Source organism: Brugia malayi, assembly GCF_000002995.4.
Source record: "Brugia malayi strain FR3 genome assembly, contig: Bm_v4_Chr3_scaffold_001, whole genome shotgun sequence".
Classification (NCBI taxonomy): Eukaryota; Metazoa; Nematoda; class Chromadorea; order Rhabditida; family Onchocercidae; genus Brugia; species Brugia malayi.
This window is the reverse complement of record NW_025062477.1, coordinates 4,171,227-4,188,374: the sequence shown is the minus strand read 5'-3', so window position 1 is coordinate 4,188,374 and position 17,148 is coordinate 4,171,227. Positions and strand designations below refer to the sequence as shown.

At 24.8% G+C, this 17,148-nt stretch overlaps 3 protein-coding genes across 3 annotated transcripts; 1 reads left to right on the top strand and 2 right to left on the bottom strand.

Annotated features, from left to right (window-relative positions):
• Nucleotides 1-1,725: 1,725 nt before the first annotated feature.
• On the bottom strand, nucleotides 1,726-5,961 carry Bma-ceh-45 (Homeobox protein goosecoid, putative; the record flags this gene model as incomplete). The annotated part of the gene is made up of 4 exons (XM_043079944.1): nucleotides 1,726-1,983; nucleotides 3,162-3,370; nucleotides 3,964-4,121; nucleotides 5,858-5,961. 4 exons carry the CDS (start codon nucleotides 5,959-5,961, stop codon nucleotides 1,726-1,728), a joined length of 729 nt encoding a protein of 242 aa, XP_042935878.1.
• A 5,456-nt stretch (nucleotides 5,962-11,417) lies between these two features.
• On the bottom strand, nucleotides 11,418-13,145 carry Bm8915 (Uncharacterized protein; the record flags this gene model as incomplete). Its single annotated transcript, XM_001895910.2, has 4 exons — nucleotides 11,418-11,627; nucleotides 12,068-12,307; nucleotides 12,498-12,611; nucleotides 12,918-13,145. The coding sequence occupies 4 exons, from the start codon at nucleotides 13,143-13,145 to the stop codon at nucleotides 11,418-11,420; spliced, it is 792 nt and encodes a 263-aa protein (XP_001895945.2).
• Nucleotides 13,146-14,636: 1,491 nt separating this feature from the next.
• Nucleotides 14,637-16,617, top strand: Bm6260 (hemimethylated DNA binding domain containing protein; the record flags this gene model as incomplete). Its single annotated transcript, XM_043079943.1, has 6 exons — nucleotides 14,637-14,668; nucleotides 14,857-14,997; nucleotides 15,352-15,461; nucleotides 15,572-15,732; nucleotides 15,927-16,034; nucleotides 16,522-16,617. 6 exons carry the CDS (start codon nucleotides 14,637-14,639, stop codon nucleotides 16,615-16,617), a joined length of 648 nt encoding a protein of 215 aa, XP_042935877.1.
• Between the last annotated feature and the right edge of the window lie 531 nt (nucleotides 16,618-17,148).

The following is a 17,148-nucleotide window of genomic DNA, read 5'->3' as shown; positions in this document are numbered from 1 at the left end:
TGGGAGAGGGAAGATAGAAGACAAAGCTATGAAATGATTTATAATTTGTAAAATTATGAGAATACTCATATCATAACTTAATTACTTTAATAATATATATATGCCTTTGCAAAAATATATTTTTATTAATAATTGATAAAAAAATGGTCAACAAAATCACTAGTATTGATAAAGAGAAGAGAAGGAATAAATGTATTATTTAATTGAATTAATTACCACAGTTAAAATTGTAAATTTCCAATTGAAAAAAAGAGAAAAGACATAAAAAAACTGTTCAAAACAAATTATTATTAAAATAATGAATTAATTCAAATACTTAAATAATTGATTAATTAGTTTTTTTATTAATTTTTGCAAACACATATTAGTAAGACAAAAAAAAAATAAAAATAAGAAAGTGAAAACTTTTTGATTTTTTGATAACTTACATTAATAACTAAGTAATAATAAGAAATTTGTGCTTTTTTCTTTCTTTCTTTTCCTCTCTCCCTCTCTCTTTCTCTCCTATTTTATCTTTTTATACAATAATAACCTTTTAAACTAACAAAAACTTTGAACTAAATGCAAATGAAACCAATTGAATAAACTTAATAACTGGATTCTAGCAGCAATCAATTCAATTTAAAATTGTTTGAAAATAAAATTGTATTTGTTAGAATATGGAAAAACTGGAAAATAAGATACGGTACATTTTAATTTATTGAAAAAATTATCCTTTAATAAATTTGTTATATAATTTTTATGTTAATTTTTAATAACTTTTTTTATCATTGAAAATTTAAAAAAAAAAAAAAAAGAAAAAACGATGAAAAGAATAAAAGAAAAAAGAAAGAAAGAAACCCGGTATTTTTTGCTAAAATTTCAACAAAATATATTTAAAGTTTCATTGAATAAACAATCTAAAAAAGCAGAAATTGCAAAAAAGAAAGAAAAATGAAAAATAAAAAAAGTTGGAAACTTACATCGAAGTAAATGACAAATGCGCTCATATTTGTTTGTTCATATTGTAAGAAATCAAAAAAAAAAAAACTCCATTTGGAGAGAAAAAAAACATAAATTACAATATAACAGCAATGAAAATTGCTTGGCGCTAATGTCACAGAATTAAAACTTTTATTTAAATGCAATAAAGCATAAATTTAGCTACTATAATTATAATTTTATTTTAAACGAAAAAAAAAAAATGACAATTTCATCTTATTGAACACAATTGCATTTGTGAATGCTTTTTAAACGACAAAAAAATTCCTCAAACATAAATTTTTGAAATAATTTGCAATAATAATAATAATTAATATATATTATAAATTTTGAAAATATTTTCACAAAAATAAATTCACCGACAATTTCTGAAAATAATTCAATTTTATCAATTCATATGAAAAAAAAAAAAAAAACATTTTTTTTTTTTAAAATTAATTAAACACATATATACGACAAACAATTTTATTTTTTTTAGCTTAAGTACACGTTTAACAACAAATATGCACCATTATCAAAAAATTAAAAATAAAATAAAATTATTATTAAAAAATAATGAATGAATATTTTGTAAAATCACATTGAATTCAAATTTTAATAATACTTTTTTTTCTTTTTTTTTTTGTTTTTTTGAATTTTATTAATTTATGCTATTAATCATTTATAGCTTCCTTTTTTTTTCTCGATTTTTAATTATTTCTTTATTAATTTTTCTTTTTTAAATAATTGAATTAAAAAAAAAAACTAAATTGTATTTTTAGGTTCTTTTTTAATTTCCATCATTTTATTATGATTATGATTATTATTAGTAGTAGTACTCTTATTAGTCGTATCATTGTTTACTGATAGACGATGCTTTTTAACTTTGGTACAGTCATCGTCGTCATCAGATACCTCGTAATCTGATTCGTCAGATGCGCTCATCTTTTGTCCTCTACCATCTTTTGTATCAATTTCACGTTTCTGCTTACGATCTTTTGCACGACGATTTTTAAACCATACCTACAAATTAAATTAATTTAATATTTTTTTTTTAAAAAAAATTTTCATTCTATTTTGTTTCTCTAATTTAATTAATTTGTAAATTTTCATTTATTTAATTATTTTTTATTTTATTTTATTTATTTTTTTTTTTTTTTTTTTTTTTTTTTTTTTAGAAAATTTTCATTTATTTAATTGCAAAAAAAACATAAAAGTTGCAGCTTAATTCGAACTATATGAAATAATAATCAATTATTTTTGATATAACAATTTGATATTTTTAATTTAAAATTGTCAATGTGATGCATTTAATTTACAGATAACAAATTGAAATTATCAATGCAATAAATTATTGCTTTATCTTTACACTGTGATTTCTTATTTTAAATTGTTTTTTATTAATTATTTTTACTTCACTAATTTTTATTATTTAGTTTTATTAGCATTATTAGTAGTTTAATTTATGTTAGAAATGTTAAATAACATATGGTATGTAACTAAATTTTTTATTTTCTATTAATTATATAAAAATATTTTTTTGACCATTACAAAAAAATTTTAGTAAAAGATTGGAAAATTTTGTTTATATAATTTAAATACTAATATCAAATTATGAAAAAATTACTTTTTTTTTTCTCGTTGATTTTCCAATTAGTTTATATTAAAAGAAAAGAATCTAAAACTGAATTTTACAATTTTTTAAAATATTGTCCAAAAATTTACAAAATTCATTTTGCAATGTTAAAATTTGGAATTAAAATATTTGAAATGTTTTGCATAAAAGGTTAGAGTGTTCAAATATATTTTAGATATAAATAACAAAATTAATTTGCAATGTTAAAATTTGAAATTAAAATACTTGAAATGTTTTGCGTAAAAAGTTAAAGTGTTAAATTGTTGAAATATATGTTAGATATTAAATAAGGGAAGAAAAAAGTACGCAAAATATTACGCAAAGAAAACGTTTAATAAATATAATAAAAATAACGCAAAAAAAAAAAAAAAAAAAAAAAAACAAAAGAAAAAACGAAAAAAATTTATAAAAAGTGAATATTATTGCAATGAAATTACCAAACAAAAAAAAAGAAAAATATATTAGAAATTTTAAAATATATATACTAATATTTAAATCATATATAAAGTATATTTAAAAAATGTTCTGTGAAAGTAAAAAATTTTTTGAACTAAACTTTAATTACCTCTACCCGCTCTTCCTTGAGGTCACATTGTACGGCAAGTTTTTCACGTAGCATTACGTCAGGATAATGAGTTCCTTGAAATGCATTTTCTAAAATTTGCAATTGTTCTTCGCTAAAAATTGTTCGATGACGTCGTTTTCGTTTGCTACCGTAATGAAATGGATGAAATGATGTGATGAAACCATTACTGATATACGGAAAACCGGGATCTGAAAATCGGATCGTTAAATTTTAAACTTTTCAAAAGCTTTCATTCATTTTTTTTTTTTTTTTTTTTTTGGTAAATAAAAGAAATTTTAGTTGCTTTACGTTATGCTTTAATTATTTGCTTATAAAAGTTTTTGGAATGGAATATTTTAAAAGTATATTATCTAATCTAATTAATATCAATAATTTAAATTTATGTAACACAATTGTTTATACATAATTAGTATCAGCAAAGTTCGATAATTATTCTCTCTTAACAATTATTTATTCGTTTTTTTAGTAATAAAAAAAATTATTTATTAAAATATTATTAAAGGACTATTGTTAATATATAAAATCAGTTTAATAATCAGCAAATTTTTTCATTTAAATTTTATTTCTCTAATTTTTAATCGGTTTTTTTGCAATTAAATTTTTATTATTATTAACAGGAAGCTTTACATTATGTCTATCATTTATAATTTATATACTTTTCGCTTACAACTATCAAACTAAAGTTAAGCAAAAAAAAAAAAAATTGAAATGCACCATAATAAAATGATAAAAATTTAATGACAGCTTAATACTTGCTAATTAATTAATGATAAAATTTTACGAGGATATGAGAAATGTGGTGGCATGCTAGGCCATGCAATAGTAGCAGCTGCAGCTGCAGCAACAGCAAAATCATTTGCTAATGGTAATGGTGGAAGTTGTGGTACTGATACCCGTCTTGATAAGATACTTTCAATTGAAAAATTTGACACTGTTGAACTGAAAAATAAAAATTTAATTTTGATGCAAACATCAAATATTTCAATAATTTATATTATTTATATCAAATTCACTATCAAATTATAATTAAATTATTAAGGGCAAAAAAAAAAAAAAAATGGAAAATGAAACATTTATATTACTGATTCATTATTTTTTTTTTTTGTTTAAATTTTTAACTAATAACAAAGTAATCATTAAATGAATGAGATAAAATTAGACCAATAGCAAATGAATTATAAGCAATCAAAATAAAATTAAGAGTGAAAAGTTTTATTACATGAGAAATCATAAAAATTAGCAATTATTTGAAATTATTTCAGTTTAATTTTAAAAATTGAAGTTGCAGTAATCAATGAAATATATCTTTAAGTTCTATTCAAATTTCATGAAATTTAAAACTTTGTAAAAATGATTTATAAATTAAAAATGCTATATTTAAAAGGAAATAAATCACCAAAACTTGAATTAAATATTGTTAAAAAGATAAACATATATTAGTGATGGTTTTAATTTTAACATAATTTTGTTAGTTTTTTTTTTCTAAATTATCGATAATTGATGTTATATTGATTTTTTGCTAACAAAAATTGATTGTCTTACCGTATACCCATCGTTTTGGCATGATAATATCTTTCTATACTTTACTTTATCACATTACTAATTGATAATTTCGTAATAGTTTCGTTTTTTAATCAAATTTTTAAAAAATTTTAGCTTAGCAAATAAATCCTCAAATCATGGATACATATTGTCTAAGAGATTTAATTAAAAATCTGAGCTAAAATACAAAATAATTAAGAAATTAGCTCATTGATTATTGTTTATTAAATTATTAGATATAAATGAATTTTGAATGTTTGAAAAATACGAAAAAATTACAACAACTAGGAACAAATTTTAGCAATTTGGTAAGTATTGGATTATTTTTTTAATTTTTCCAAATATTTTCAGGATGAAAAAAACTTTTCCTAAAATGTAAAAAAAATAGAAACAAAACTGGAAAATGTAATAATGTTAGAGTAATGAATAATAAAGAGATTAAAAGAAAGGTTAATAAAGAAAAATAAAAAGTTATTGTCAAAATTTTTTAATCAATTTTTCTTTTTTTATAATTTCTCTTTCTCGTGCAGTCGCTATTATAATTAAATTTATTGATAGCAATTTGAAAATTTGTTTGTAACTATAATTTGATTTTTTTTTTGGATTTGCATTAAATGAATTATTTCATCAGAATTCAATAAATATTGAAATAAAAACGAAAGTATTAGTTTTTCTATCAAATGGAAATATCTACCGTATCCGTGCTACTGCAATAATCATAATTAAATATTGTAGATTAATATAATTAAAGCAATAAATAAATAAAAATCACAATTAATATTAAATTTTTAACATTCAGTTTTTAAGTGTTTAACAAATGTATAGCGATAATAATGTTATATAGTGATAATAATGTATAAGTAAAGTAATTTGAATGATCAAAGTACTTTAAATGGATAAACATAAATATTCGTACTTTTTATATTAAAAATAATTTTTTTTATATCATCTATTACTTTTTTATATTAAAAAAAATTTTTTTATATACTTTTTATATTAAAAAGTTATTAATATAATTTTTAACTTTTCAACAAAATTTATTATTATGTTGACAATCAAAATAATAATTATATATATATATATATATTACAACTAATTAATTGTAATAATAAGATATGAAGTGTATAAATCACCTGGATGGTGTTGACATTTGCGCCAAACATGGGCGAAAATGCGTCGATGTTGGAGAAACGGTAGTAGCCGTATAGTAATATGGCGGATAAGGAAGTGACGACATAATAATTTCAAGGAATCATCCAAATGATAATGAAAGTAAATAATTGGATGAATTAGGTAATATAAACATTCAAAAATTAAAAGAGAAGAAAAAATTTTTTTTAAAATATAATTGAAGCAACAGCCACTCTTTCAACATTTAATTCGCTTTGCCTTCAGACTACAGTCATCCCCTAAACTTATCGCTAAGCCACCACCCATCTTTCCGCTTATTCGTCCAATCCAATTTAATGCAATTAATTCATTGGTTACTTGAAACTACTTGTACCGCCCATCATCTCTTTCGCAGTTGTCATATGTATATATATATATACACATACACACACATACATACATACACATATACACACACACACACAGAAAGATAGACAGATGGACAGACACAGACACACGCACAAGCATACATACATACACCTAAATTTAGCAAACATTTCGTTTCAGCAACGACACTTCAACTGGGAATATTTTGTATGTGTGTAAATTTAATGCATTTAAATATTGAAGGGAAAAGAAAGAAGAAATATTAGAGAGACAGAGAGATAAAGAAAAAAGAATTTATATTTTAAAAGAAAAAAGAAAATTTTTTTTTTTTTAATCCGAAAAGAAAAATCGAGAAAATATTAGCCATTTTTAGTAGGTAGGTGGTTTACGGTAGCGTAAAAATTCATAACATAGAACAGATAATCGGTGTTTGGCATTTATGATCGAAAAGGAAAATTTTTAAAATCTGAAAGAATTTGTATGTGTGTGTGGGTGTGTATTTCTTTTTTCTTTTGCCAATAATTTTCTTCTAAACTTTTAAATTTAAAATTTATTTTATTTTTTATTTTTTTTTATTGTCACATATTTGTTTTTGTTTTATTCATTTGTCATTTTTTCTCTCTCTCCCTCTCTCTCTCTCTCATCATCTTATCTTTCCTGTCCTTTCTTTTTTTCTTCTTTCACAAAAATAAATACCGGATAATGTTAATCATCGTTAAGTATCGATGACATATTCAAAAAGTAAATTTTTATGTTGGTGACATATTATTCAAAAAGTGTTCCACTACATAATAAAGTTACCTGCAGCTTCTTTTTTTTTTGTGTAATATTACATTTAATATACGTACGGAAAGAGATTGGAGTAAAATTAGCGAAAAATAAAAAATTGAAACATTGATAAAATGTTCTCTAAACTTAATCTATTTTATAATATTTGGTAGTGAAGAAAAAAAAAAAGAGTAAATATCAAAGTTAAAATTTATCTTTATTTTATTTTCATTTTTAGTCATAGCATAAGAATAATTAATCAACGAATAAAATTTCTAATCAATAAATGAATCAATGATAATGATGATAGTTTATGGTAATCTTTTACAAACCACACATTTATTATCATTTCTGACAAAAGCACCGATAATTATATATTAATCATATTCATATTGTCTAGCATAGATCATAATTATTATGTTTATTATTGTTGTTATTAATAATATCATCATTATTATCAGTTCATTATAATGATGATAGTAGTAATATTTATTATTATTATTAATATTATTAGTTCATTATAACGGTAATAATAGCAATATTTATTATTATTATTATTGTTTGCCTAATCATATTTCATCAAAAATTTACAGCAATAAATAGCAAATTTAATTCATTGGTATGCAAATTCTCATAGTAATTGTGATAAACATTTAATGCATTAAATATGTTGATGTGATGAGGAAGGCTTGGGACTCTTCTTCATACCTAATTGAGATTCACGCTTCATCTAACAGGAAAACTGATCGGCGACGATTATCGCGCAAAGATTCACTCCTTCTAATGGCAATATTATCAAATCTGTCACACATAAAATATCATTCATGATGATGATGGTGATGGTGATGGTGATAGTGATGATGATGATGTTGATAAGAGTGATAATAATGATGGATAAAAGTATGAATGAGAGAGAGAAAAAATGGAACTAGTTAAAAGACATAAATTACAACTATTATTGTTATTATCATTATCATTACTGCTATTACTATTAGTCATTTATTATTATTTTTTTATTTTTTGTTTTAATTTATTATCATTTTTTTGAATTACTATTATTTTTTTAAACTTATTATTATTGTCATGCTAATAATAACAATAATAATAGCGATAATAATGATAAATAGCAATAATAATAAATTATAGTAATTATTATTATCACTGTCATGATTGTGATAATATTTTTTTTTTCTGATTAATGAAATAATTTGATTATTTATTTTGATGAAATGAGAAGTGCAAATTATTTGGTAGAACAAAGCATATAAAATTATTTTTACTTCAGTAGTTTTAGAAACATAATGAAAGGTTAATTATTATGCGAGTAACATCAAAGAAGATTTTTGCAATCTTTTTTTATATTCTGGATCAAAGTTAAATACCGAAAGTAATATATACCGGAAATGTTACTATCTCTAACATACTGTAATAATAAAAGATATTTACATTAAATCAGTTTTATACATTAGAATGTAAAATAGTGAAATTATTTTATGGTTAAATGCATTCATTTGTTTGTACTTTCAAACCGGAATCATATTGTTCGTAATTCATTTTTCAGGAATTAAGAATTGATAATATATTGTCTTGCTAATTCTTTTTTTTTTTTTTTTACCGTATATTCACTTTGTAATAAAAAATTAATATACTGTGAACAATTTTTTTCTATTTCTTATATTTACCAAATTTATTCACTTAACATTAATCTGTAAGTATAATATGGTAATAAATCAGTTTTCACATTTTTGAAAAAAGCAATTTTTTTAAAGTTCAAATATGAATGACACAAATTTAAATTTTATTATGTATCCGAAGAATGCATTTGAATTTTATGAAGATTTAGATGACACTTGAAATCAGTGATAATCTATCGTGTCGTAATCAGTAATCAGTAGCAGTCGTAATAATATCGCACAATTTTTTTCTTTAAAGAATTTCACAAATTTTATTAGCAATATCATTTCATTATAAAATGTAAAATTGATTTCCAAAAGAAATTATTATCTTTATTAAACTGAAATAACATATAAATATTTGAAATTTGCTGTGATGCAATTAATGAAATAATTATAATTATGGAAGATAAATGTTAGATTGAAAAAAAGTTAACAATTATATATTTAATTATTTTCCCTTACTTTAAATCAATTTTCACTTTAAGCCAATTCATTTACATTTAAGCCAGCTTTTTTTTCAAATGATTCAATTTTCTCTTTTAAATTAAGACAGAAGTAAAAAAGTGTACATATATTAAACTTTGAATATTTTAGATTCAATAATAAATACTTAAAGTTCTATTACTTTTCTAAAAAAGAAAAATTATCCTTTTTTTTTAAAAAAAATTTTTTTAAATACATTTATGATATTAAAAATTATTAAAAGAAATAAATTTATTATATTACATATCAATTTATTTATTATTTTGTTTATTGTATTACATATAAACATACATTACATACACAGACATACACACTAACATGCACAGAAATATTTTTCCGGATTTGTCTTTAGCCGGTTAAACTATATATCAATAATAATGTTTACATCCTTAAATTACATTATTGTTGATCAGAATAAAATGGCTAAATGGATATGCTCATGTTATTGTCATTTAGCATCAGACGGATGTCAAAATGTATTTTAGCAATTCTTGGATAGGTAGTAGTAACACTCCATCATAAATTAAATAACAAAACGGAATAGGTCAATGCATGTGTATGTATGCATGTATGTATGTATGTGTGTGTGTGTGTGTATGTATGTATGTGTGTATGTATACCTTAGGTAAATATAATAACCTCTCACCTGATGAATAGATAGGTAGATAGTTCTAAATGGATCGTAAATGAGATGATGCTGAGAAGTCTATGCATATTTGTTAGAATATATATTTGTTTACATTAATATTCAAATGATAAAAACTTTTTCCTTCATTTCATTTCATTAAAAGACTAAAATATTTACTAAGTTTAAAATATTTTATGATTAAATGATTAAATATTAATTATTTTACTCTATTATAAACATTTTTTATACATATATGACACATTTTAATTTGTATTATTTAATTTTTTTTTCTTTTTAAATGTATAGTAAATATTTATGCTGTAACCAAATATTTATACTAAAATTTGATATTATTCAAATGCATTACATACACATACACACATACAGACATACACATACAGACACAATAGATTTATTATTATAGTTTTTAATGAAAAAAAAAAAAAAAAAAAAAATCGGGTAATGTGAATAATAAAGGATAAGAGAAATGCGAAATATTGTGTGATCTAAACTTAACAAAAGCAGATGGTACTACCCCATCTTGTCTATCCGATAATAAGTAGTTTTAGATAGAAATGTTTTTATCGCTTTTAGCAATAGTATGGAAAGAGTTAATAGCAGTTCTTTTAATCATTACTGATTAAAAAAAAAAAAAATACAGTTTTCCTTTTCTTTTTTCCGGTTTATTCTATCACCAGATGTTCTTGTTTACTTTTCTTGCCTTCTTCTTCTTCTTTTTTTGCTTGCTTGCTTGCTTGCTTATTAAAATAGTATTTAAAATCATTCATCCTATTATACCTACCTCATTTCAATTCTAGTCCTAGAAAAGCTTATGGATTTCCATATTGGATTATATTATACCGGTTCACAATCATCCCTAATTACTTTTTATTCCACTTCGATGAACTCCGTGCAACTCACCGCGGGGTCAACTCTAATACACATCAAAAATTTGACCGTCTATATCTATCTATTCGACATGATGGTAGCATCTTAAAATCTTACGACGACGATTATAGGTTACACATGACGATGACAAGTTTCTTCATCTTTTACAATTCGTCCATTCTTTTTGCTCCTTTGTCAAAAGATGTATAATCTGATTTTCCGACATCACACAATAACAGTTCATTTCATGGTACTTTTCGGTACCAACGGTATTAATCGATCAAATTATGACCTAATTATCTGATGGAATTACCGATTAAGTTAAATTGTTTCACCTTTCGTTATAAATTAGCGAACCGGAAGTATGCCCAATTCCTAGCAAGCACACTTTACAAAATAGACATTACAGTATATATTTATATTAACTTTGGATTTTTTTCTTTTTTTTTACTTATTACGACAATATTTAACTATAAAATCTTACTGACAGTAAAAAAAATAATAATAATAATCGAGTGGTGTTTTAACTATATCACAGAAAACTTAAAGAAGCTATGAAAACTGAAAACAATACTTAATGATTAATACATTAGTTATATTAACTTCAGATACAATGAATCATCTTCATTCATTCTGAACAGTATGTCGTTGATATATAGTCATGAAGTGAGCTGATAGAAAAACATCTGAAATTTGTCACAATACTTCAAAACAAATCTAAAATGTGACGTTATAAAATGTTACAAAAAAGCTCTAATTTAAGATTGCTTTATTACTGGTAAGCACTTCCGGAGCATGTTCAACAATTTTGTCCAATATGTCATCATCAATTTTCAAATTGCTTTTTATGGATTTTTTTCTAGATGGAATATACATATCAGATAGTAGTAATTCACGTAGTGTTTTCGTTGTACGTCTATTGTATTTACTGAGCAACCTTTGTAGCTTATATAATGTTTTCGCCTGAAATATCTATAAATAAGTTAACTGCAAAATAACCTAAATTTTCCAGATTTGAAACTTCATTATCTGATTTGAGTTAAATTAAAAATAAAATAAGTAATGTAGGAAACTTCCAAATCCATTATGCATTCAATGCTTTTCAAAATAAACTACAACTGTTATCATAAATCGCAATTGGTTCATAAATAAAACCCTAAAAATGAGTATGAACAAGAAGAGAAGTAAGTAATGGAGGAGTAACAGAAAAATCAGAAAAGTCATACGTTTTGTAGTAAGAAAAAACAAATTATTTAAAAATTGCATTATAGTTTCAAAATTTAATTAAACTTTAATTAAAATTTATTGTAAGTTAAAGAAAAGATTGTAAAATTTTGACGAATTTCTCATATTTCAATTATAACTTCGCAATAATTTCAATTTCTGAAAAAAAGGAAGTTAACCTCATCAACTGCATCGTCACAATTTGAAAGTGCTTTGTAAAATTCATCCATTACAGATTTCGAAATTTTCTTCGACACATCCAAGCTTGCAGTATCTTCATTTAAGACTTTTTCCACTTCGTTTAACGCATCCCAAAACCGCTTTTGAAGGACGAAAAAACGAATTTTCAAACTAGTAGCTAATACATGGACACGTCGAGGCAATAACTTGAACATTTCTTCAGCTACATCAATACGACCCTCAAAAATTCTAACATTCTATGTTTTTCGTGCACAGTTTAAAAAAAAAAAAAAAAAAAAAAAAGGTTTCAGATTTCTTGCATTTGGTAATGACACTAACTAACTGTATACTAGTTTCCTAAACCGCTGGAAAAGACAAAATAAGTGCTTACTGTATATGATTTTCACTAGCTAAAAAAGATGGTCTAACCTGGTTTAAAGCCATATCCATAGCTAAATAAAGTATACGATTGGCTGTACTTGTCCCCTTTTCGCAATCTTCTCGGGCAAGAGAAACAACAGCATTTAACGCATCCTCAGTATTCTGAAAAAGAAAAATAAGGAAAAAGGAAAGCAACGTTACGATCTCGAAATAACCCGAACTGAAAAATTTAAGTTTTATGATTAAGTTGTTAAAAGCTAAATAAGATAAACGTCTACCATAATATATTCTCGACAGCTAGTAAAACAGTTGACAAATTAGCAATCTATACAAATCAGAAACAAAGGCTCAACCAATGACATATGTTCGTGTCAAAAGCTGCAAACTTATATGTGTCACAAAGGTTAAACCTACAAATTATACGGTCTGAAGAAATGACAGGAGATATACTTAAGTGAATGTACTTACAACTTGATAGCAAGAAGCAGCGTATTCCAATTTTTTTTTCCAGCTTTTATCTTTGATAAGCGAATATGGCATAATCAAACTATTACAACGATTTGAGCTTAATTTCACGACATTCATCGAAGTAGACGATGGTATTACAGAAGTTCTTAATAATCTCTCGTTATTCCATTTCATCCAACATACGCGATAAGCCAGATGCCGATAAAGTAAACAGCTCATTCGTTTCATTACTGAAATAAAACAAAGAGATAAAAAACCATAAATATGAAAAATTTTTTTAATATCAAAACGAAGAGTAATGATATTTTAAGACTCTATCTGAAATTAGAAGTAGGACAAATGAAAACATAAAATATCAGTTATCTGACATTTTCCACAGAAAGCACGTATTTTATTAAATAACTGATAATAACAACGACAATCAATAATCAACTACTCTTACCATTGTTATCAATTTTTACTGTCGCTTTATTTGCACTGCCTTTTTCTACTCAAATTAATATTTGCAGCTGTTTAGCAGAGCCCTTTGTCAAATACATTTTCGCAGGTTAATTCCGTCTTTATTCATTCATGTAAACATACTATTTCATGCTTTGTCACATATACTTCAATTCACTTACCAATTTTAACCAATGTACGAAAATTTTCTTTGGTGTTTGTCTGTCAAAATGTCTCAGAGGATGGAATGAAAAGAAATAGGATAAATTTAGCAAGCATGTGTTAAGACTAATTTACATAAAAAGACGTATACACGTAAAGACATTACAAATGCATAAATGACGTATACAAGAGAAGGTCAAGAAAACTTACGACTCTACGCTATTTGTTAAATACTACGTTGAGCACGTTCAAAAACCAAAAAAAAAAAAAAGGTAAAACTTTAATTTTAGCTTAAAGTCCGAAGTCACATTTCACCATTTGGTAAACAATGACCTCCAATGAGGTTTCTTTTTTCTTTTTTGTGATTTGTACCGAGGTGTAAGGTTTATCTGAGAGTTTCACTAGGATGATGTAGTATATATTCCACTAAGCAAAATTTATTTCTGTCACTTTCATTGTGATTAGAAGTTGTACTCAAATTATAAAAATTTCAATTTTATTTGCAATTTGTTTAATTCTTTTCAAAAATGCCAAAATTTTTTTTTTTAAAAAAAAAGGAAATCTTTTTTATACAGTTTGGAATAATTAAATTTGTAAATTAGCATTATTTTACCACCATTTATTTTTCATTTTCTTGTTTATTTGAAATATATTAAAGGTTGTTTTGACAATAATGCAACGTCATCGTCAAGTGACGATGACGTTGCATTATTGTCAAAACAACTTTATTCCTTATCGCATCTTCTACGGTTGCCGGACAATCTAATCGTTTTTACAGGAAGAGTTCTGGAATACTATATTTTGCACTTTAAAGTGAACCGACTAGGAAAATAGCAGCTATTGAATGTTGTTTGGATTAATACAATATAGCAATGAGGCCTGGTTCAAACATTCTGATGAACCACGAAAACATCCGGAATTTTGTTTTAAAAAATGCCATATACCTTAGAAATATCTTAAGTCTTTCACTGGATTGTGAATTATCTCGATCTTGAACATTCGACAGAACATGCAAACAAGATTTCCAGATCTTTTTTAAGCATATTTAGAAAATTTGATGATAACGATTATTATGATGGTCAGTTTTTTGGGATTCCAAGCGTGACTATATGATATTAAATGCTCGTTTTATGTGCTCGTAACAATATCAGGTTCTTTTTTCGTTCTTGCAAAATTCAGTATTATTTTTCAAACTGTACAATCTGCTTGAATATTCGTCATTCACTCTTTCATTCCTTTTTTTTTTTTCCTTTTTAAAATTCAGAAGACCTAAGAAAGCATTTAACATAGAAATTATGGAGTCATTTTTTTTTTGAAATTCAGAATTTTTTAATTTCAGTTCTTATGAATTCTGTTATGTTAGTCAAGCTATGGTAGAATATACGCCAGTGATTATTTTTCTTGCCATATTTGTTGCTGTACCTTTGCAATTTCTTTTATCACCGTCATCGTCATCTGACGTCAGATATCATTTGCATAAGTAAGTTTTGGGTTTTATCAAAATACTGTTTTTACTTTCAAATCAGTACATTTTAGTTATGGAAATAGTGAATCCCATTTTTATTTCGTTTTTTAAATTCACGGTGTCTAATTCTAATTTTTTTATTCTCTGAATTGTTTGATATTGAGTGTGCATTTCTCAGTTTTATTTATTTTTCCTTTGTTTTCTTTTCTTTCTTTTCCCAGTAATTTTTAAAGAGAAAAGCAATATTATTCTTTGTGATTAAATTTGTCGCGGAGCATACACAAGTTATACTGATTTATTCATTGTGTTCATGTGAATTGTTGTCCATTATTTCCATAGATTCTTTACTTTTTTTTTTTTTTTTTTCAGATTAAGAAATTCATTGTCACATTTCTCTCGATCGTTTTTGCACAGAGAAGAGGAAATAGATGAAGTTACTGATATATCAGAAGACGAGAAAGAAACTAAATATTTTGGTGGTAATTTTGCTGAAATTAATTGCTCCATTTTGTTTATCGCTGCAGTTACGGTGAATCTTTAATAGTTATACATAAGTATATAGTCGTCTAATATATCAGTTTTATTTCAGGTTCTCTTGAACCACGAGATCCACGACCTCCTTATATAAAATATCGTGTTGGGGATGTGGTTCGTCATAAAATTCATGGATATAGAGGTGTTATCATTGGCTGGGATGAGAAAGCGGTTGCGCCACAAAGTTGGCTAGATAAGACACATAAAGGCCGAAAGGTAAGTAGATGTAACTATCCACAAGTTTTTCTACATTTTAAGATGTATATTTCAGTGCTTTTTGTATATTGTATGGCAGTTACTCATTCCATATTTCGATTTTCAGGCTGCATTTCGCGAGTATTTTTTGGTATTTTGATTTTATTTTGTTTTTAGCAGTTTTTCTTCCACTTGTAGAATGATTGTACTTGTAGGATTGGTCAGAAATGCCGAATTATTCGGTAATAATCGACACTAGGGATAGACTAATTCCACAGTTGGCTTACGTTGTTGAAGAGAATATCGAACTCGGAGAAGGAAGGGTATGGGTTTCTAGCTTATCATTTTGAATGATATCTTTACTGTGAATAAGAATTACAGACATTAGCGACTTTATTGTTGAGTATGATTTATAAAATAATGCAAAATATCAGTCTTTTTACAATCTTTTAGAAAAGAGATTGAGTGGAAAGATTTATTCTCGACGTAAATGAGTTAATTAATCACTAGAAAATATGAGGATGAAATTGAAGTTTGAAGTCCTGGAATATTTTGTCATTATTTTAATGGATAATATTCTTGATCCTTTTTTAATTATTTGATTGCTGGGAAAATGCCTTATGCCTAACTTGAACTGACTGATTGTTTTTTTTTTTTTCTTTTTTTTATTTTTTTTTATTGTATTATAATAGCAAGAAATTTTTAGTATTTCCTTTTTTCCAGCAATTTCACATCGTTTCTTTCCTTGAAAAGCAATAGGTTTTCATTATTTTTGTGGTTTTTTTTTATTAAATTTTTTTTTTTTTTCAGATATTTCATCCACTTGTAAAGAATTATTTCGAAGCATTCGATGGGAAGCATTATACATCTCGACCATGGCATAAAAAAGTTTATCCCAATGATTGAATTGTTATCATATTGTCCATTTCTTTTTTTGAACCTCTTTCATTTTGCGGGTACAGTTTACATCACATTCATTCTGTGATATATGTATTATACATAACAATTAATAATTGCCTCCTGTCTTACGTTTGATATTACCGTGTGCGGGTGACATGAAAATTCAATATCAAGACAGGAATTGATATGATGTATTAATTGTGTAGGTATTAGATATGTTAGTTGTATTATTACCACGTACAATTGATTTCCTTCTTTAAACTTCTTCAATTGTGTTCAGTAATAAAATTTTTTGAATAGATTTTGAAGAGATAAATTTTGAGAAAAGCTAGAAATGACAAAAGCCATTGCATATTATCAAATATGCAAGAAGGATTGAATTCATATTTTTCAAAATTATTCGTGATGGATAATTAGCAGCAGTACAATAAATGCAATATGAAACTTATCTTCTTTTCAGTACGAGAGTATTGCATTTTCTGTCATGATATAAGGAGAATATTTGGTAGAGAAGAAGGAAATGTGAAGTGATCATTA